At 40.7% G+C, this 22,798-nt stretch overlaps 1 protein-coding gene across 1 annotated transcript in view; it reads right to left on the bottom strand.

Annotated features, from left to right (window-relative positions):
* MTUS1 (microtubule associated scaffold protein 1) overlaps positions 1–22,798 on the bottom strand; it is a 161,293-nt gene that overhangs the window by 20,818 nt on the left and 117,677 nt on the right. The window contains 2 exon segments of the mRNA XM_082374787.1: positions 6,463–6,529; positions 14,725–14,939. Coding sequence (XP_082230913.1) covers positions 6,463–6,529; positions 14,725–14,939 — 282 coding nt within the window.

The raw sequence follows: 22,798 nt of genomic DNA on the forward strand, positions 1-22,798 counted from the left end.
AAGGTGTGAAGGGAGGTTAGTTCACAGACACAGTCAAGTGTTGATTAGACAATGTGTACGCTGCTTTAGGCAGAGCCAAGTCACTTTTTCCGAGTACATAATAACAAGATATTTTAATCTAATAATACTTCTTGAACTCTTGACTTGAATAAAAAGATCCCAAAAGTAGTTATCAATGCAAACTAGTGTTTATATCAAATGATGCCCCCATCTTCCCAACAGTTTCACCATGGTTTCTTTTTTTTTTTTTTTTTTTGTAATTAACAGGAGTTTGGTGGTCTGGCCATCCTAGGTTTTTATCCAGGTGCTTTGCTTTTCTAGCCTATTGACCTTAAGAAAGTTACATAACTTTTAAGCCTCAATTCTTCCTTCCCTCCCTCCCTCCCTTCCTATACAATGCAAACCAGTAGAGTTAGAGATGAACACTGATGTTAGGAAAGAGTGGGCACCCAACAAACGTTGCTGCCATACCCATCATTTTTACATACAGAGGGCAAAATTGACTAGTCTTTTGAATCATTATTATGGGAATTCCAGGAATTTTTAGTGAATAAAGGGTTAAAATCTCATTTGTATCATGACATAGGAACAATCAGGACAAATGTATAAAAAGATGTGAGTTAGCTATTCATTCTGATGGCTAGAAAATAATTGTGAAATACAAACTACCTTTTTCTTCGTTAATTTAGATGAAAAAATGTTATTCCAATGATTAAGATTAATAAAAATACAGTAGGAACCCTAAAAGATCATAATCATGGCTCTTCATTACACCAACATGACCCTAAGAAAGAATCAGAATGACACATTTATTCCATATCTCAGAGGTCAAATGTTTGCTGTGGATTATGTAGAACATTAAATTGAACTGTCATTTATTCTGAGGGCTGACATTTTCAAAATGACCTGATTAACTGCGATTGTCAGGCACAATGTAAAAATGTCTTCAAGAGAATTATAGCTCATCTTACTTTATTACTTATTTTTAACAGTTTATAGGAAAATATCTGTGTACAGAAACCATCAAGTAGAAGCATATTATAAGGATAAAACCAGCTTTCCCTAGCTACCATCCTCAGCAGTAAAATCATTCATTCATTCTCTGAAGTACTAAGCATCAGAAGTACTAACTGCCAGGCCCAAGGTACTAGCTGGTAGAGCTACAAAGATGAAGGACATACTGGCCTTGCCCTTGAAGTGCTCACAGCTCTGCACTGTGAAAAGAGGTCTATAAACAAATACCTATAAGAGCAAGGTACTTGAAGGGTATAGTAGAAGGTGCAGTTCACTTGTCTGAAGGATTTGGGTGAAACTGAATTGAAGACAAGGTATTTTAGCTAGGACTTTAAAAATAAGTAATGAGAAGAAGGAGTTTGAGAGGCAAAAATAGAAAGATAGTGGGAAGAGGAGACAGCCTTTCAAACAGAGAGGAGGCACAAACGAGGCATGAATGGGCCTTTGCCTGGGACCTTGGGAGGGAAAAGGAGGTGTGCAGAGAGGGGAACGAGGGTCAGACACCATGAAGCTACACCGGAAGGTTACAGACACATCATACACGGTGCCTTTAGTATGCTTGGACTTCTTCCCAAAGCCAAAATGGAGTCACTTATGTTTGTTAAAGATGTCCAGTAGAGGACACACATGAGATTTATTACATGTATAGTCCTGGTAGCACTTGGAGAAGAGAGAAGCAGGCCTGGAGGCAAGGTGACCTGTTGGGTGGCCACTGGGATATACTGCAGGTGAGAAATTACAGGACTTAAATTAGGACAGTAGCAGCCAGAATGCTGGAGAGAGATGGATCTGGGAGACATTCAGAACACAGACTGGTATCATGTGGAGGATGGAGGAAGAGGGTTATGACCTTAGTTGGCAGCCTGGGTGGGAAGTGAATAATAATCCAGTGCAGAAGGTGATGAACAGACTTTGAGGAATAGGTCTGAATGAGGAGACACTGCAGAGTATTCCGGAAGCAAGGGGCTGGGGAGTCAGGAAGGTCTCATTACACTGGACTGGCTCATCCAGAGGCAGCTCTTCACTGGGAAAACAGTATTTACAGCTTGGGAAGGAGGGGACTAGAAAAATAAACCTGTGAGTCGTCACCCTATAGGTTGTAGTTGAAACCATGGGAATGGGTAAGGAAAACAGCCGACGATGAAAGCCTTACGATGACATTATTTAAGGGGTAAGTGAAATTATGCTACATCCACTCAAAAGGCATTACCATGATCATTAAACACGAGCGTATGAAGACCATGAGGCAAAATGGGAAAGTGCTTGACATAAGTTTAAAAATCAGAGTATCTACAATAAAATGGAAGGATCTCAAAAACATTATGCGTGAAAGAAGCCAGACACAAAGAGAATTTATTGTGTGTTTCCATTTACATGAAACTCTATTGTAGAATGGACAAAACTAACCTCAAGTGATAAAAATAAGGTCAGTGTTTGCTTCTAGGGGAAGAGGGTCTACTGGAAACGTAACCTAAAGGTGTAGGTTACATGAGTGTGTGTGTTTGTCAAACTGATGGAACAATAAGCATGCCACTGAATGTAAATTATACCATAATAATAATAATAATAAAAGAGTGCAAAGTGGTATATATTCATATAAACAAAGGAATATGCCAAAATACGGAGCTATGGGCTATTTACCCCTCACTCCACAATTTTCGTTAATTTTCACACATTGTTCTTCAATAAAAAGAAACTTTAGGGAATTCCCTGGCGGTCCAGTGGTTAGGACCCCATGCTTTCACGGCCAGGGGCCCAGGTTCGATTCCTGGTGGGGGAACTAAGATCCCACAAGCCACGTGGCACAGCCAAAAAAAAAGAAAAGAAACTTTAAAACCTAAAATGCCCATAAATATTTATCAATTACCCGTGAAAATGGAAAGCATATATATTTTTTTTCAGAGGAAGCAGGAATGGATCTCTGCAATTAAAGAGTTTACTGTCTGGGGACTTCTCTGGTGGTGCAGTGGTTAAGAATCCGCCTGCCAATGCAGGGGACATGGGCTCGAGTCCTGGTCCGGGAAGATCCCACATGCCGCGGAGCAACTAAGCCCGTGCACCACAACTACTGAGCCTGCGCTCTAGAGCCCGCGAGCCACAACTACTGAGCCTGCGCTCTAGAGCCTGCATGCCACAGCTACTGAAGCCTGTGTGCCTAGAGCCCGTGTTCTGCAACGAGAGAAGCCACTGAGATGAGAAGCCCACGCACCGCAACGAAGAGTAGCCCCCACTTGCCGCAATTAGCGAAAGCCCGTGCACAGCAACAAAGACCCCCCACCAAAAAAAAAAGAGTTTACTGTCTGAAGACAATAGGAAAACACAAGATATAGTATATACACAAATGCAAAATATCAAGGGCTCTCTGGAGCAAAGGGAGCCTCATGCTTTGGTTCTGAGGAGACTGAGAGGGGGTTTTTAAAGAGTTTTGTGCAGAAGCAAATGGTACGTTGTTCCACAAAGCAGGCGTGGCTCAGATTCAGATACACACAGGCTGTGCCAGAGGTAATAAGCTGGGTTAAGCTGGGAGCAGAGGGCACCTGTCAGGAAACAAGTGAGACCACAGTGGGCAGGTCAGTCAGGGGAGGAGATCATCGGAGGCAGTGAGGTCTGACGATCAGAAGTGCAGACTTTACTTGGGTTTCAGTGCCCCTGAGCTTATGAGTTGTCCTTTATTCTTTGCAGTTCTTAGCAGTTTGGGAACCTTGCCTCAATTTTCATAGAGGAGGTAAAGAAAAACTACTCAGTGGGAAAGCGACACCAACGATGTCCCATTATGTCAGAGGGGAAAGGTGGGTACTTTGATGGCATTGATGGTGGCGGCTCTCTTTTCTTGAGTTGCCTGTGATGGACCAATCACTATGCCAGTCACTTCACAGGTACTACCATCTTATTCAAACTCCAAAACAATCCAGCAAAATGCATATTAACTTCCTATCACCGGTGAGGAAACTGTGCTCAAAGAAGTCAGGTAACTGCTAACCAGGAGTGGAAGGGCAAAAACCCAGACGGTGGACTCCGCACCCCAAGCGCTTCTAACATATCAGGAAGGGATCCATCACGTCTCACCTTTCCATTTGTACGTGAAGAGCAAAAATAACCTGTCCTAAGGCATTTCTAATAATATTTAGTCGAATTACTATTCCTTTCTGCAGCAGAGTCTCTGCCCTCACAAAATAGCAAATGCAGTTACTACACAGCTGTCGACTGCATGCATCTTAACAACTACTATTTAATAGCAGTTAATACTTGGTGGTAGACGCTTTGCAACAAGTTACCTCATGTAATCCTCGTGGCCACCCTTGAGGCAGACACTGCCGCCATTTTACAAAGAATGAAGTTGGGACAGAAGGCGTGTGCTCTGTCACCCCTGCCCGAGGTCACCCAGCTACCAAAGATCTGAACCTGGATAGTATGACCACACGGTCTAACCGCTTTGTACCACTGCCTCACATTTTAAAACTGAGCTGTAAACTTTGCGGTGTGAACTTATTTCTATTGCAGCTCACGTACAATCAATCAAACCGGCAGCTCTGAGAACATTCTTCCCGGACTGTTCCATCAGAAGAAGGCTTCTCTCCCTTCCCCTCATGGAACCAAAAACCTTCCCCCAAATGCTCTACGCTGTTACGTGAACAATTAGATCTGATTCACCAGCAGTAATGCCACACTTCCTGAGAGTGTAGCCTTGGGTGACCGGATGATATGGCCGGGCCAACCACTGCATCCTGACACTCCGAGAGCAGCAGTGAAGCCACACCGGGGCACCGGCTCCTTATCACAGATGGGAAGGTGAGAGTGGGTGCAAACGGCTACAGCTATTTCCTGTCGGGCTAAGTAACCAACGGGGGGTGCTGAGTCCCTGGGTCCCGTTGAGATCACTGAATCGCGCTATCCACGGAAAGGTGGACAGAGGACTCCCCCATTCAAACTGACTGAATGAGCAAAGTGTTCCCTTGGCGTGTCTGCCTCGTCCTGGGGCGGGGCTGAAACGTGAACCCCCGGGGAGGCTCCTCTCCACCTCTACCGGCTTAGAGCGAACCCTGAAACACACAAAGGAGACCTCTCTCCCGATCTGCTAACCCTATATCCATTACATTGCTTAAGGCGCAGACAATAGCGAGTTAAGTTGGTCATCCGGGTAACCAAAAGGACACCAGTCACGTTCAGTAACCTGGCAGAGAGCCTTAAACGTCCCTGGGAGCAAGGCTGTTTCTTATCTGTGGTTTCCTTGAACTGTTTTCCTAGAACTCTCAAGTCTTTGGGGTCCTGAAGTTCCATCTGTCTTACAATTACTCTTCCCAAAAGAGTCCTTCCTAAGATCAGGAGAAAATGATGTCCAGGGTGAGGTATTAGGGCGAGTCAGGAGTCTGGCATTGCCCTGCATCGGGGGGTGAAAAGAGAAGACGAATACAGAAGGAAGTCTTCACCCCACATTCATGGCTACTTGATTTTTGCCCTGGCATGGCAGGGGAGGGGGACTTAAGAGGGTTCAAGTCCAGCAAATTATATTGACAGTATTTAAACTCTGGTGTTGTCCAAAGAAATATGAGCAGTTTGTCCTGGAACTAGACAAACATAATTTTCAACTCTGGCCGTTGCCTTTGCATTATTTATACACGTACCTACACACGCTTTCAGCACACACAGAAAACCGCAAAGGGCAAGGAAGGCAGCCTTGCAATGAACTGCTCCAGACCTGGCTGAAGCTACAGCAGGAAGCTGACTGTCTAGGGCCGTGAAGCCTACACCGCATGGGGCTCCCAAGGCAGTCAGCTGACTCCAACACGCCAGGATGAGGTAGGAAAGGCAGCGTTGTCTCTGCTGCACGAACCCAGGGCTCTTCCAGGAAAGACAAGAAGTAGAAGAGAGTTCGGCCTGGAAACAGCAGCCCTGGGGGGTGAGTGCCACAGACAGGAGAGACACCTGGCTTCCTGTGGAGCTGGGCCCTTACTCACTGCCAGACCAGCTGGAAGATTAGCACAGAGTGTGCCTTCTAATGCCATACCCACTATTCACAGACCCCCCCCAAGGAAGTGTAATATAATCACTGCCACTGGAGAGGGAATTTTCTCACCACTCTTTCATATGAAAGATGGTTCCGGAAAGAAAAAAACCTGACGGGATTATCTAACAGGAATCCACACAATTACAAAAACCATTCCGTCCTTCTCTTCGGGAAAAGAAATGTTTTGGTCATCAGAAACTCTGCTAGGCTTAGTCAGATCAGTGCCCAGAACTCTGTGAACTTGAGGTCAAACTGCCAAGATTCAACAGAAACGTCGAGAGTCAGTGTTTGCGCAGATACTGGAGTGAGTGGCTAACACTGCCAGCATGCAGCTCCGGACACCACGCAGAGAGGAAACCAACGTTGACAATTTTCCCCTCCACCACTGGAAAAACCTGGAAGAAGGGGAAAAAAAAAAAAAAAAAAAAAAAAAAAGCTCTTACCTAGCTCTCCCCGGAGGTTAACAAGCTCTTGAGATAGGGTTTTGTGTTGTTTCAGGGCTTCCTCCCGCTGTGGAAAACACACATCAAGTTACTAATGTTTTCAAGAGGGTCCCTTTCAGTAAAGCACACATTTGTTATCACCAGGAAAATGAGACTCAGAATCGAGAAGCCAAGATATGAATCATTTAGGCTAACAGTTCGTGTTGTTAAAAAACACAGATGTCCCTTAGTTGTTAAGGAAATTCACATTTCAAAAATCTGTATTTTCTCAGGTCCTCGTGAAACATTCATTTGAGGCACTGAATGGCCCGTTTAAAAATATTTACTTTTGAGCCATGCTTCACTACTGATCCCAGAACCTTTCAGCTAAGGCATACTTAAGACGTAATGCATTCTCCTCCTCCAAGGGCAATAAAGGCCTAATCAGTCTAAGATAAACGATTAATGTTCTAAACACATGCACTTATATGAACTTTGTCCTATATTTGCAAATAGAAAAGTTTACTTAGGAGGCTAATCCTTCTAAAAGGAAGACGCGAAAGTCTCTTACAAAGCCACAGCGAAAAAAATAATCCTTTAAAAACAAAATGAAATTAATTTTACTCAGCTACACGTTATTTTCTAAGGATGAAAATATGTTGGAGCAGCTATCTATCTAAGGAGAGGTTAGAGAAATGAATCAAAGACAATCAGGCAGCTGCTTCAGCATCAAAAAAGCAATTATCAATCTTGCCAAGAACCATTTCCAAGTTACCCGCAACTCATCCGCAAGCACACAGACACACATGCTTGTACAAACACAGCAATTAGATACAGTTTCTTACGAGGCAGTTTCCCTCCCACCAGCGGGTAAGGAAGGAAAAGGCAGAATTCAAAGCTCTCTGGAAATGCCCTCCCTGGGATCGCCCCGGGCAGAGCTCCCACCGCAGCTGGGTCGCAGCGCTGCGGACGGCAGATCACGAGACCGGCCTTTGCAGGCGAGAGTTGCTTGTCATTCAGTTCCCCCTCACGCCAGACCACCTCCGCCTTCGCCCCTGGCGTTCTTCCAGAAAAGCACTAGAAACAAATGCTAATTACCCTCGTTGCTGCACATGGAGAATAGAGGCACACTTTGCTGCCGGAGCAGCCCATTTTCCAGCTTCTGTCTCCAAGTCCCCCCTCCCGCCCCCGCGCAGGTGGCCACGCCAGCCACCAGTCCGGTCGGTCTACACTCAAAGCTCCACCAGGAGGAGCGCCATTGGTCCTCGGTTGGCCTCACTTCGCGTCCCGCAGGTTAGCGTGTGCCTGGGACGCCTCCCTCCTCACAGGAGCTGAGGCTGCAGCTTCTGCCTTTGGCACAGGCTGCCTGCGACTGCTTAAAGCCACAGCCCTTCATTTATGAAAAACGAGAGCCAGCGCTTAGACTGATCGATTGCCACTTTACTTTCAAATATCAGCTGGTACAGGGGAAAGAAAAACCGGCCGCCTCCGCGTGGATAATGGAGTTATTTTTAGACTTGTGAACCTTTTTATTCCCTTCTCTAATTAGGGGTCATCAGATGAGCATACTTGCTAATAGAAAAAGGAAATTTATTCTCCCAAACCTGTGTGCTAAGTGAGTTATGAACGAGGTGAGGAACGGTGAAAAGTGTGTGTTGTGACGTAGAATTTAACATGACATTATAAAATGAATGATGTTTTCCGGAAAAATTCATTTGAATGCTTACACAGCGTGGTTCCCTGGCATTTTAAGAAGTGTGACCTGCTGAACTGAGAGTTGGAGATCAGATATATGTTATGGTTTTTGCCTTCTACTTTGTAATAGTCTCTCACGAAAGAGCTAGGGAAGTTAACGATACACGAGCACTGTCCTGGACATTTAACAGTGACTGGAATTTAAGGAACACTTCCTCAATGAGTACATTTTGGCCCTAATGATATTCTAAATGCTTGATTTTTAAAACGCAGTATTAGGTTGTTCTGAAATCACAAATCAGTAAGTCCAGTTTTTTTCAGTGAATAAGCAATGAGTTTTCTAATGTAGAAATTAAAGTTTGAGGAAAACCAACCCGGATAAAATTGGGAAAAAAAGCGAATAAAAAAATATATATACTCTATACTTCTCTTAATCTCAAATTTAAGCCTCTGTGATCTAGTTCAAGTTAAGTATCAGCAAGTTTTGTCACTCGAGTGACAAGAGACCCAGAAGACTGTTTTGCTAGATACGCGCAAGCAGTCCTGTACCAGTCCTGTATTCAGTGACCTTGCTTAAAATTCACTCTTTTCTAAGAGCTAAATCCTTAATAGAAGGAAAAGCTGGCAAGGAGTTAAATCACTTTTCAAATTTACAGAAATCCTTAAATATGAAAAATTAAGTTGGTGTAAAGTTTCCAGGAGTGATTCTGTGAACTTTTACATCCTATCACAAGTATCTACAAGGCAGTCTTTTTGCTTATTAAAGGGACTTGGCGGACAAGCAATTTCAGTACAGTTGAAATCCAAGGTTGGTTGAATCCCTGACGTGGAACCTGGGATGTGGGCGTGGAGGACCAACTGTACTCCGTCACTTTATATGAGGGCCTTGAGCAGCCACAGATTCTGGTACCTGCTGTTGGGGCGGGGGGCGTCCTGGAATCAGTCCCCACAGGTACCAAGGGCCGACTGTATGCATGGGGACACTGCCCCCAGCTCCAATGCACTCAGCCTTCCTCAGTGCCCAGAAGCCATCGATGTCTTCCAACCTCTGTCAATCCTAGTGGCAGCAATAGGAAAACCATGGGATCGTTTTGGACTCTGCCTTGTCTAATGGGTTGTGCCACAGTCGATCAGTTCTCCCCTCCTAACGTGTCTTGAATCCACTGCGCTTTTTCTATTAGTGATGCCTCCACCCTAGTCCTCATCCTTGCCAACCCCATTCCTGAACTATGGAAAGCCTCCCTCCACACTATCTTGCAGAGGATTGGTAGATTTTTATCCCATATTCTGGGTACAAATAAACGCCCTCATCCTCGCCAACCCCATTCCTGAACTATGGAAAGCCTCCCTCCACACTATCTTGCAGAGGATTGGTAGATTTTTATCCCATATTCTGGGTACAAATAAATGCCCTTGCTCAACAAGAGTCTTCCATTGAGTGCATAGAAAATGAACTTCCATGAACCTCAATCACCAGCTCCTGTTTAGACACCCTACTCCTCTTCTGTCCAAGTCATGCTTGCCATACACGTCCCACCTCCACAAGCTGGACTACTTGGTCTTCTGTACCTGACCCATTCTGTAAGCCTTCAGGGACTACTAACTGTCAATCAGAGATACTACTCCCTTCCCCCACACACCTAGAGAGGACATTTATCCTTCGGAATTGGTTGGCAAGTTATTACTCAGTACCAACTTACCAAGTACCATTCCAGATGCTGGGGAAAATATGGAAAAAATTTAAGACATGGTTCCTGCTTCAAGAAGCTTGGGACCTAGGTAGGACTAAGACATCCAGGCCCAATAACTCAAGGCAGATGACCTCATCTGAGGGGAAGCAGTACAGGATAATGGAAAAACCAAGGGCTTTAAATATGATCCTATGTGAAATGCCGACCACAGCGCCCATATCATAATAGGCACATACTCAGTGTTACTTTCTACCTGACTCTCCTGGCAGCTTGCCCTTTAAGACATTTACCCTTTCTCTGTAGATGACAAAATGCATTTCGTCACTTAGATACTGTCTGTTTCTTTTTATTTAGCTGCTCCTGTATCAGTGTTTCTGTCTTAGATGATAAACTCTTTATGGTCCAGATAACAAGTTTATTTAATTTTCTTTGTATTGTAACATGCAGAGTTCCACACAATGCGAAGAAAAAAAAAAAAAAGAGGGAGGTGGGAATCTGGTTGGGAAAAATGCTTTTATACTCATACATTAAATATATGAAGTGCTCCAAGAAAAAAATGGACTCACCATAATTTAATTAGGAGTCCCTGGGACACAGGCACTTAGTCTCTGGCTGTCATCCCATCGGTGAGCCTCAATTTGCTAGCTTGGGAGAGTGTCAGAAGCACAGGGGATTTTGCAGGAAAGAGCCACGTCGGATGGCTCAGATGTATGCTCTCTCTGACCTCCTCCATCTCCACTACCACACGATGAATCGTGTCCACTTTTTTTTGGTCTGAGACATTTTTATTTATAGACTGCTAGTGTCATTCAAAATTCACCTTTGTTTAGATGCTACTTTAGGTTAGATTCCACTATCAAAAACAGAATTGGAGGCACACTGAATAACTGGTCAGAGGCTGGGGTGGGGTACGCAGAAACTTTCACGAAGAAACTGGGATCACTACCATCAACACCGTCTGGCACTCGGTCTGCCCGCACAGAACACTGTACAGCTATGCAGGGATAAACCAAGAATCAGAACTAAAAGTAACAACAGCGTGTCCTCTGAGAAAGAGAAAGTGTGGTATTGGTTTCCAGATTCACGAGACATGCATTAGAACTTCTGCTCTGTAATGAATGATGTCTACCACTAAGGTGGCAAAGTTGTAGTTATTAAATAGACTTGCAACAAAAGGATAAGTGACAGTTCCAGGATTCCCTATAATCAACAATTTTTATCTATAATTTAATGCTCTGAAACGGTTTAGGAAAAATTAGCAATAACGAGATATATATGTATATATAGATCAGTATAGATCTACAATCTATATCTACCTATCTACATACCTATATATCAATCACTTCTATAATGGGTATGAGAGAACCAAAGGGTTAAGTAAAAATTTTGAAAAAATTGCTTAACTTTTCCCTTGGTTATATCTTTCCTTTCCAACTGTTTTGTAACAGTGCCCTGTACACATCAGACAATCAGTAAATATTTGCTGATTGATTATAAAGAGCTAGAAAAGAGCAAAGAACATTTACATAAAGACTTTATATGTTCATCTTACATCTGGGATTCCGTCCTCTTTATTGATCCATTTGTTCATTCAGATACACACTGCGTGTCTATTATGTACAAGGCACTGCCATAGCAGCTGGGGTGGTTTCCTTAGAAAGCACCAGAAACAGATCCAGCTCTCAGTGAGCTGACTGTCTTAAAAAGTAAAAACAACTTTGAAATGGTTACCTATCAGGTAGAGAGTGACAGAGAAATATAGGTGCTCCTAGAATCCAGAGAGTAGATAAAACAGAGAGCTAGAAGGACCAGGAAAGTTTTCGTAAAAGAGGGCATTTTTGAGCTGATCTAAATTGGGTGTAAGATGAAACTCACATGCAATACAAAAATCCATGAAACTCACTAAGAGTCTGCCCTGCCAGTGGACTGAAGCATCTCTCAGTGTGCCCGACCCAGTGAACTATTTTCTCTAGTGTTGGACCTAATCTTTCTCCAACTGATCACCTGATAAAATGTTTGGTTTGTGTTTAGGGGCCAAGTTGTATGGAAGGAAAGTATCTTTAAACACTAGGACCACATGGAGCGTGGAAGGGTCATGCCACACGGGGTACCGAGGGACTGAGAATACAGCTGAAGCAAGACTCCTATTGTCCACCTCACATCCACTCCTGGGCCTTTGCTCACTGACAGGCATGGAAGGCAGGACGGCCTCATCTATTTAATTTGCATTTTTAACTTTGGTGGTTTGTATAATGAATCCAAGTAAATTAAATCCAGGTAGTAATGTGATGCTAATATAAGAAAGATCTGAACACGTAGGTATTAGGGAGAAGGGTGGTAGCCCAATAATGGTATTTGAGCAAAAGATGAAAAAGTACAGGAAGTTTATAGGGGATTCTGAGTTCATAGTGTCCTAGACCTGGGTTCAAGTCCTGGTCCTCCTCTTATCAGCTATCATGATGATAGTCAAGTACTTAACAGCTCTATGCCTCAATTTTCTTATTTGTGAACTCCAAATTGCGTTTTGGAGAGGATTTTATTAAGTAAGAACGTCTGGTACTTAGTAAATATTCAACAAATGTTAAACCCCTCTTGCTTCTCCTTTACCTTCCTGATTATACAGCTGGAGCATACCGGCAGTGAGGGGAAGGTTAAAAGGGGCAGTTGGTGCCAGATTACAGAGAGTCTTATATTCCAAGTTACACACCAGAGTCATCCAAGAGAAATATAATGTGAGCCATGTATGTAATTTTAATTTCCAAGTAGCCACATTTTTTAAAGATTAAATTAATTTGACAATATATTTTATTTAACCCAGTATGTCCAAATTATCATTTCAACATACAGTCAATAGAAAAGTTATTAATGAGATATTTCACATCCTCTTTTCATACCGTCTTCGAAATCTGTGTGTATTCTACACTTACCACATATCTCAGTTCAGCCTAGCTACACTTCAAATGCTCAATAGCTTCAGAAGGCTAGTGGCTACCATACTGGGCAAATCGGCTGTAGACAATGGAGAACCACTGAAGGTGATCAGTAGAGTGGAATGCTTTGGGATGCAGTGATTGGGATGGATTACAGAGGAGAGAGTGCAAGCCTCAAGACTGGTTAAGAAGTTATTAACATAATCCAGGAGACAGTTATCCAGGGCTTGAACAAGTTTGGCATCAGTAGAGATGGAAAAGAGGAGATGAAGGAAGGGGAGAAACACTATGGGATGAGAACTCACCAGACTTGATTGCTTTCATGTGGGAGATAAAGGAGAGAAAAGAGTTGAACATGGGGTTGTTAGGCTAGATATAGTAAAATAAATAATTGGTTTATCACTAAATAGACAAACTAATTGTTCCCTACATCTGACGTTATGTAGTTTCCAATTTAGCTTACTTGGTTACATAAACCAACTCTCAAAATTCCTTTCTTATATAATAAAGAAAAACAAAAATACTGTATGCTACTGTAATTTAAAAACTAGGTAAATGTCTGCATCGCCCCCTCAAAAAAGTTCATTCGAACAAAGCTGTAAAATGGTCACCAAATACTGATTTAAACTGGCTACTAGCTTAGCAGCTCGTCAAAGGCACAGACCAAGTCTCATTCACCTGCATCTCCCTTTGCCCCAGACGGGCAACCACATTAGAGCAGCCTCTGTAAGAAATGAGTATAGGTTTGTTGGATTGAACTGAACTACAGAACAAGCAGATAGAACAGTATTCTTCTTGAGATGTCAGGTATCCTCATCTTTAAAACAGTGATTTAAAAATATCTAGAGAGCTCAAGCTACATTCTCAAGCCAGTATTTCCCCTTAAATAATTATACTTTTTGTTGCTATGCCAGTAGCATACGTTCATAGAAACTTGGTTTTCTCAATGAATTTTAACTAATTCCTGAATTAACGTCCTTGTAGAATATCAGGGAAGAGTAAGTAAGCAAAGAAAATCTGTTTCATGTTTGTTGTACTACAAACTATTTTAGGAATGGATGGAAATTCTGAAGACTCCCTAGACCACTCCTGGGAGTTATCTCAAAAGTGTTCTTTGACCCATAAATATAATCAACCTCATTTTTCAAAGCATTAAGTTCAGTGTGATATGGAAAACTACACATAGATAAAAAAATTAAGTGAAAAAAAAATTAATGCTGTGAAATAAAATTCATATTTTATGGCAAGAAAAATTTAAACATAAAAAAATTTTCTCTGCCCTTTGGCCTCCTCTCTCCCTTCTACTGTGCATTGTGTATCTGCATTATACATTGACCAGACCTCCCCCATCAGGAGAAATACCTACTCAACCATAAAGAACAACATTCTCCTAGCACCAAGCCAACTCCTTAAAGATAACATTCCCTCTAGATCTTGTAAGGGGTCACATGACCAACCACTTTGTACTTGCAGATCTGGATTGTGTAAACTGTTAATAATGTGTCGCCCCCGTCCCAAAAAACTTATACATAACTGTGCCTTGACTTCTAAGGGGTGGAGCAATTCTCAGAGCTTTCTGAGATGCTGTTCCCAGGTTAAAATCCTCAATTTGGCTCAAATAAAATTTTGCATTTCTTTCTTAGATCAACTGATTAATTTTGTTTAATTGGCAATGCTAATATAGTCTAGAGGTATATAGAAGTTTAACAGGCAATTACGTTTTCACTGTTGTTGGTCTAACAGACCCCAGAGGAGAAAGAGAAGTACTAAGAAACGTTTCAATCCCAGATTTCTAGAGAGTGACTCAGGTATCAAGTGAGTTGACAAAAGCATAATTGGGTGAATTAGATGTGATCTTACCAATCGTTAACTTAAAGATATTCACAAGACAGGAGCACGAGCATTGCCCATCCCCCCGCCTGCCCCTACCTTAGTGAGAAGGCTGTTTAGAGGGTACACATCCTTACCTCAGACAGTAGGTGCTGAATCACAACTGTTAATGCTTCAAACTTGGTATTACCACGGGAAAGAAGCTGCTTGAGCTGCAGGATAAATCCACTTTGGTTTTCACATTTTGTTTTATACTGAGCCAACTCAAGTGTTTTTTCTGAGGAGAGCACATCTGGAGATGTCTGGGTCTGGATACATAAACTTCTGGGACTCTTCTGTCTGCCCTTTTCAACTGCAAAAGGAATGAATATAGGTAGGGAAATATGTGACTTTTTTTTATAACTACCACCATCTGGCTTCACAAACAACTAGAGAAGCCACAGAAATGCACTTAAGTTATGTTTACATAAGGAAAGCATATGGATGAGAACAGGGATTAATCAAATATCAAGATTTCTGGAACTCAGAAACACAGACGACGGCTTTAATTCTGACATAAGTTATATATGGGGCAGAGAACTAGGGGGCATGAAACAAACAGATTTACCAATCCAGAAACATGAAAATTGCGTGCAAAATAACATTGATTTCATAGTTTCTAATTTTCCAGGTAAATTGGTACAGAAATCTGTCTGTGACAAGAACCCTGACTGTCCATTCTGATCACACGGGCTGAAAAAAAACACACGAATGATTGGACTTTAAATGCCTTTCCCTCTTCTTATACGTTTCGTACCAACTTCCCGTCCTCTCCCTGCTGATGGCCTGGTCCTTACAAAGATTTACACTCTAAATGAATCACTTCCTAATTCCTGATAAATCACCACATATACACTGAAAATCTACTCCTATTTAACCCCTGATCTTTAAATTCATTGCTAAGAGTATTATACTCTTTTTAAAAATTTTTTATTTTATATTAGAGTTGATTTACAATGTTATGTCAGTTTCAGGTGTACAGCAAAGTGATTCAGTAAGAGTATTATACTCTTGACTACACTCTGCCATTTTCTATCAAATACAAGCTTTGTTGTTTCTTTTCCCCCTTCAAGCGGTAATATGGCTTAAACATTTTTTATTTTAAAGCACACGCTAATACTCCAAATCCATTTAAGATGCCATGCTAAGTGATTTCTCACTTTCTGTCATGGTGCCCTGGGAATTACTCTACTCTATTTTACATGAAAAAAACTGTTCCATTTTGGAACCATTCCAAATGTCTCAGTCACTTTAAATGTCAAACAGAATTGGAAAAACAGGAAACAAGCTGCTTAGCTTCTTAAAATAAGTAGGCTGAATAACCAAGACAAATCTAAATCTAGGGGAAAAAAAGACAAGAAACTAAAAAAATAAATGTTTCCTTATTCTCAAAGTCATTCCCTATGGCATCCACATTCTATGGTGACAAACAAACTTAAGACAATTTTATAAACAGTAATTATTTTCTCTAATTTTTTAGAGGGAAGAAAACAGCAATTTCTTGAAGGAGAATGAAACCTCAGTATTCATGTTCCAAGAAGCAATGGCAAAATACACTCAATATATTCTTTAAGTTAAAAAAACAAACAAACAAAAACAAACAAAAAAAACAGGAAAAGGGCTCTCATTTTCTATGGTAGCTTTCCATGGTTAAACAACTCAATATTTGTATTAATATTTGATAATTCTCAGTTCTAAAATGACTAAAATATTTATTGTGTTTTAAAAATACTTAAAGAGAAGGATAAGTATGCATTAGTCTTTGTTAGTAATCGTTATTCACTGTTTAGCAATAATTGCCACTTCCAAAGCAGACAGAGACAGTAACCAATTTCACAGTCATAACATTAAAGTTCTGAAAGGAGAACTTTATAGAGTCACATATCGATGAAAAATAATCTAAATATTTTACAATTTATCCAAATATCTGAGATTAGTATTCCTCTATGTCATTTTCTAAAATTTAAAATGTTCCCAAGGACTTCCCTGGCAGTCCAGTGGTCAAGACTCTGTGCTTCGGGCTTCCCTGGTGGCACAGTGGTTAAGAATCCGCCTGCCAATGCAGGGGACATGGGTTCGAGCCCTGGTCCGGGAAGATCCCACATGCCACGGAGCAACTAAGCCCGTGCACCACAACTACTGAGCCTGTGCTCTAGAGCCCATGTGCCACAACAACTGCGCCCATGAGCCGCAACTACTGAAGCCTGTGCGCCTAGAGCCTGTGCTCCGTAACAAGAGAAGCCACCGCAGTGAGAAGCCCGCGCACTGCAATGAAGAGTAGCCCCCGCTCGCCGCAACTAGAGAAAGCCTGCGCACAGCAACGAAGATCCAACACAGCCAAAAATAAATAAATAAATAAATAAAACAAATTATTTAAAAAAAAAAAAGACTCTGCGCTTCCACTGCAGAGGGCGCGGGTTCGATCTCTGATCAGGGAATTAAGATCCCACATGCCACACAGCATGGCCAAAAAATAAAAATAAATAAACAAACAAATAAATAACAAGTAAACAAATAAAATGTTCCCAGGAATTATATTTGTCATATAACATATAATAATTATACTGTTTTACTGTTTATAGTGTTTTCTCACTTTCCCTCTCTGTGGTCCTCCCAGTAACCCTCCATAAGGAAGGTGAAGTTCAAGGATGTGAAGGGCCTAGCCCGGGGCATAGACAGCTTCTACAGGACAGACTCCAAGTCAGAACCTAGGCTTCTGTTCCCACCCATTCTGGAAAGTGGAGATGGGGTGGGGATGTAATATATTATATAATTAAAAATAAACATTTATGCAATAATCTTAACAAAATGTTACTTTAATTCATCCAAGCCCATTATCTGCTAACTATTCATTTCAATAAACCTACTTATGGATAAATACCTACCTTTTATATAGTGTTTTATATGATTTTATACAAACAGAAGAGCAACAAACGTCTTCTAACTCTTTGACCATCTAGAATTTACTGCAGCATATGTAGATACAGGTTCACTTTCCTGACCGATATCACCACTGTATGTCCTACCAATACTTATTGAAATATGTATTCATTTATTATTCATTGCTCTGAAGTTACCATTTCTTGAATCCTTAACAACTTTCCATTCTCTTCCTAGAATTTCTATGTTAATCAGTTTTATTATTTACCACAATATCAGTTTTTAAACTGTTAGGTTATAATTATTTACAAAATCTGAGAAATGAATCTTTTATATTAACATTTTTGGAGAAAACATTCTTTAAGTTTCTTGCCTAGTCTCTCAGATGAATTTTAGTATTAACTAGTCATGTTCTAATAAGTTTTTTCTATGGAAATATATTAAATCAAATGTAAATTAACTTATTAAGCATTGTTTTTTACACTCACATTCAGAATATAGGTACTCTTTTTGTAACATCAAAATTTTTTTTCCTTCAAATTATCTCTTATGCCAAAGTCAGGCAGCAGCTAAGTACTTATGTTTGGTTCCTTTATAAACTAAAATTTTTTCACTGGATTATCAAGCCTTTTTGAATTTACAAGTCTATGGAAATTATTTGCTTAGTAATATTGTTTGGCTAAACTCCTTGATTATATGTATATAATATACCTTCCTTTATCTGTTTTTCTTATTGAATGGTTAATTCCACCTCTAACGTTATTTTAAAGATAAGTCTCTCTATCTTTTCTTGGTTTATAAGAAATTAACTCTAGTGTTTCTCCGTGGACATAAAGTCGATTTTAAAATAATATATTTACATAATGTTAAGAATCTGTCAATACTTTTTGAAAAAGCGTATAAAAAATTGTAAAAAATAAGCGTTGAATTAGTCCTCTGAAACCATTATGATGGTTTTTATTTTACTTCAATAAATTTAGTTAAAGGCTCTTCTTAAGCAATTGTGGCTTCAAATTCCCGAGACAAACTTTTTTTTTTTACCATCTGAAATGTAATTTGACATGTTTTTATTGCAGTATAACTGACATATAACATTATATTAGTTTCAGGTGTGCAACACGATTCACTATTTGTAAATACTGCGAAATGAGCGCAATAAGTCTAGTTAACATCTGTCACCATACATAGTTACAAAATTTTATTCTTGTGATGAGAACAAGATATACTCTCTTAGCTACTTTGAAATATGCAATACAGAATTATCAACTTTAGTCACCATGCTGTACATTACATCCCCATGACTTATTTATTTTATAACTAGGAGTTTGTACCTTTTGACCCCCTTCCCCCACTTCATACCTTGTCCCCCAGGCCCAACCAACACTTAGTTTTTTCAAATCTGTCAGTGTAACAGTGTAAGCTACTCCCCAGTTTGCTGCTGAGAATTCAGATGGCTTAGATCCACAAGTGAGTTAGTATCTATACATTTCCTTTATTACATTTTGGTTGCATTAGCTTTTGGTAACAAAATGGCATTTGTGCTTATAAAAGTCCTATTCTCCACATTTTGTAACTGTTAACTGTGTCAAGGCATATCTACTTTTTGAAAGTTTAGAAAATTCTCTAGGACCTAATACTATATTAGGAACGCTGCTAAGATCACTCGAGAATGAACTTAAGCAGTTTTTTGCTAAGGTACACCCTGGAAAACATCAACTGTCCAAGTTTGATTGCATTCCAATCATGCATGTCTCCTGGTTCTTAGCTGCTTTCTCATTTGTGCTTTGACGGGTTAGTTTCACCATCATTTGCAGTTAAGTGTTAGGGTGTGAACTCCATCTAACTAGAGAAGTAGGGGAGAAAAAGCTATTGCTTCAGGAAAAGTCAAGCTGTCAAGAAGACTCAAGACGGTACCACCTTCTTTTTCTCTCAGGCTTTCTTAATAGCTGGAGAACTGGAATCTCACACATCAACATCAGTTCCTAAGTGTCCAGCCATGGAAACCCCAAACACCACACCTAGAACTCAAACACCGCTCTGCCTCAGGAAGTAATAGAATAGAAATCATCTGAAATCATCATGTACATCACGATGCAGTTTTCAATGTTACCCACGGAGAATCTCATTCAAACATTTAAAACAATTCTGATGTCTGTCTGTCTGCATAGTGTCATATACCCAAACTGATGTTTAAGAACATAAAATTTGGTGATAAGCCTTCTCTAACACACCCTCACACAAACTGTTGGACTCACAGCTGGTAAGCAAGAATTTATTCTATCATGAATCCTACACAGGAGTAAAATAACACCTATAGAAGGGGTTTCACTGCAAACTTGTTTGCAAAGAAAAGATAAAAAAAAAACCCAAATGTCCATAAGTAGAGGTCTGGTTATATAAATGTATGGTACATTTATATAGTGAAATGTCACAGCTGTAACAGAACTAGGAAGCTCTCTGTGGTAAATAAAAAACATAGTGAAGAACAATGTAGATGATGTGCCCCGTTGTGTCAAGATGATGGGAATATAAACACATTTGTTTTGCTTATAAATTCATAACAAAACTATCGTATACTACATATGAAAGTACTAACAACGTTTACCTTTTCAGAGAAGGAAATAAGAACCAGATAGACATAAGGTGTTCTAATGCATTTTTAAATATTTTTTAACCACAGGGTAAATACATTACCTATTCAAAATTAGAACGTAACATTTTTTAAAGATGGTTAAAATGAATTGTGAGCTTCAATCTTTAACACTTAACCATCAAGCAAACATAAGTTAATCCATGTTTCTTCCATGGGGAATCTGGATAGAAATCTAAATAACGCAGCTTCTGTTGAATGTATGAATTCTTAAAATAGATTTAGACATCTTCAAATTTCAACCTAAGAGCAAATAAGCAAACAGCCTGCACTCTACCTAGAGCTGGAAAAGCACACTGTGACCTCAATCTACCGCTCCACATACCGGGCTCCCTGAGGACAAAACTGGACCACATGGTAGCTGATGACCACATGGTAGCTGATGACCCAGTCTGAGCATCTTTCCCTTCCTCCTCACTCCTGGCCCAGCGGAAGAACAGAGATGATGCAAAAATCTCCAGTGACGTTCAAAGCCCTAATGCTCATAAACAGAGTACCTCATAATGCCAAAAAAGCAAGTTTCCCTTAAATTCTACAAAATTCATTACTTGTAGGAAATTAGCTTAATATGAACCAAACTTTGCCCTTGTGTTCCATTTATTAACATGTGACTGTTTTGATAATGCAGCTGTATTTAAAACTATAAAATATTTTGTTTATTATACCTATTAACAGGCTGTCTAATTTCAAAGAATCAACTTACTCAGAAATCTTAAAATTAAATGTTAACTTCTACATAGATTCGGATGTGTGTTGACAAGATACTTACCACTGCCATGTCTGGTCTGACATTCCTGAGGTTCATTCCAATGAAACTGAAACCTCCATCAGGAAAGTAAAAGTCCTGAATCCAAGACATTTGCTCACTTGAAAAATAGCTGGATAGCACTGTTTACTGTCTTTGTTGTTTCTACTCAGAAACCTCAATTTAATAAAATTTAAAACTAGACTAATGAAGTTATTTATCATCTTCTTAAAGAAAATAGTTGGGGAAAGAAGAATAAGCCCATGTTTCAGGCTCAAGTCACTCAGGCATACAGATCCCCACCTCAAGGCTAAACACAATTTTTGTGGGAGAGACTTAACAATTCAGACAGGGACTAACCTATTAGCTGCTGAGGACACATCCATCCTAAGGCAAAACAAGCCACTTTAATATTCGGAAATCCGCTGGCTTTCCGAATATTAAAATCAAGTTAAGAGACAAGACTTACTAGGAGAGCTTGCCTTAACTTGAATGAAACACAAAACTATACATAGCATTCAGTAACTAATGTTTGCCTAGTGTTTTATGTACCTATTGACTTATTATTCATTCACTCGCCAAATATTTATCAAAATCTACCACGTGGCTTTGCTGTGGGGCAGGTGGACCAGACTCGTGTCTTGGGGGTGGTGGAGACACGTAGAAGAAGGTGGTGTTCTACAAGGATGCATGAAGACACCTTGTTTCTACGGTATTAATCTCTTCCTGTTCGACTCTCACATATTCACCTATCTGTGAAGGTGACAGTCATTGGCTCTTATATGCTTTCTACTACATACTGCATTGAAAACTAATGCTTGTGGGTTAATAAAATGTAAGTAATGAGCTAATGGGCTCTACCAGCAGCCTGGACAGACAACTGATTCCCGTCTTTCTGCCTTAATCTGAACCTACACATCTAAAGCCCTTCCTAGGGACACCTATCTTTACACAAGTTCTTTCCGTCAGTGTTTCCTCAGGATTTGATGGGTATTTATGGGTGCTTACCCTGGGATATTCCATGACAAGAAAGCCTTAAACATGAACTACCAGGAAATATGTGTTCTGATAAGAGGGAGTATCCAGTTATGAAACGATCACCCACATGACCACTGTACACTCAGTAAACGTCTGTTGGCTGTGCTTCTAACACATTGGTTCTTGTTCTCAAGGAACTTTTTTTATGCAGCAGAGACCGAAACAGGCCATCACCAATGGCCATATGATTTGATAATTGGGTAACAGAATTATGTACACAGTGTGGTGAGAGTACAGGTGGAGAAACACCTAGATCTGGGGCTGTCAAGAAAGGGTTCTAGAGACAGAGTTTGGATGGACATTTGCATGTTTGGCAGACAGATAAACAGAAAAGGCCAGAAAACACCAAGGCATAGAGGTATGGGAGGCCCCGGAGGCCCTGGTATTCAGCGCTGACAGCAAAGCTCTCCTGAAATTAAAGTAAGATGACGTGGCTGGAAGCATAAACAGGGGCAAGACGTGTGTGCTGCACAAGGTTTTCTCTCTCTCGTAGGAGATACAGAATGGTGCCAAGCAGGGGTCTGGAGACACAGCGAAAGAAGATCTGAACTGGTGAGCAGAGTGGTCAAGAGGGAGGCCCAGGGCGGGGAACTGGTGGTCGGGGCAGTGAGAACAGGCAGGAGATGATGAATGTTTATGAGGCAGAACAGGAAGACTTCTGGACCAGTTGGATCAAGACTTATCAAGGATAAGTCGCCGTTTCCAGCTTGGAGATAGCACAAAGAAAGGCAGATGAGCACGTGAGAATGAGAGAGAGGGCAGAGAGGGGCGGCGTGTGGCGCGGGACCCGCGGGGAAGCGTACTGACATTCTCTAACACTCTGCTCCTTATTCTCCAAAGAGACTCTATTCTATCCTCA

Source organism: Balaenoptera borealis (genome assembly GCF_965194805.1).
Source record: "Balaenoptera borealis genome assembly, chromosome: 21".
Taxonomy (NCBI): domain Eukaryota; kingdom Metazoa; phylum Chordata; class Mammalia; order Artiodactyla; family Balaenopteridae; genus Balaenoptera; species Balaenoptera borealis.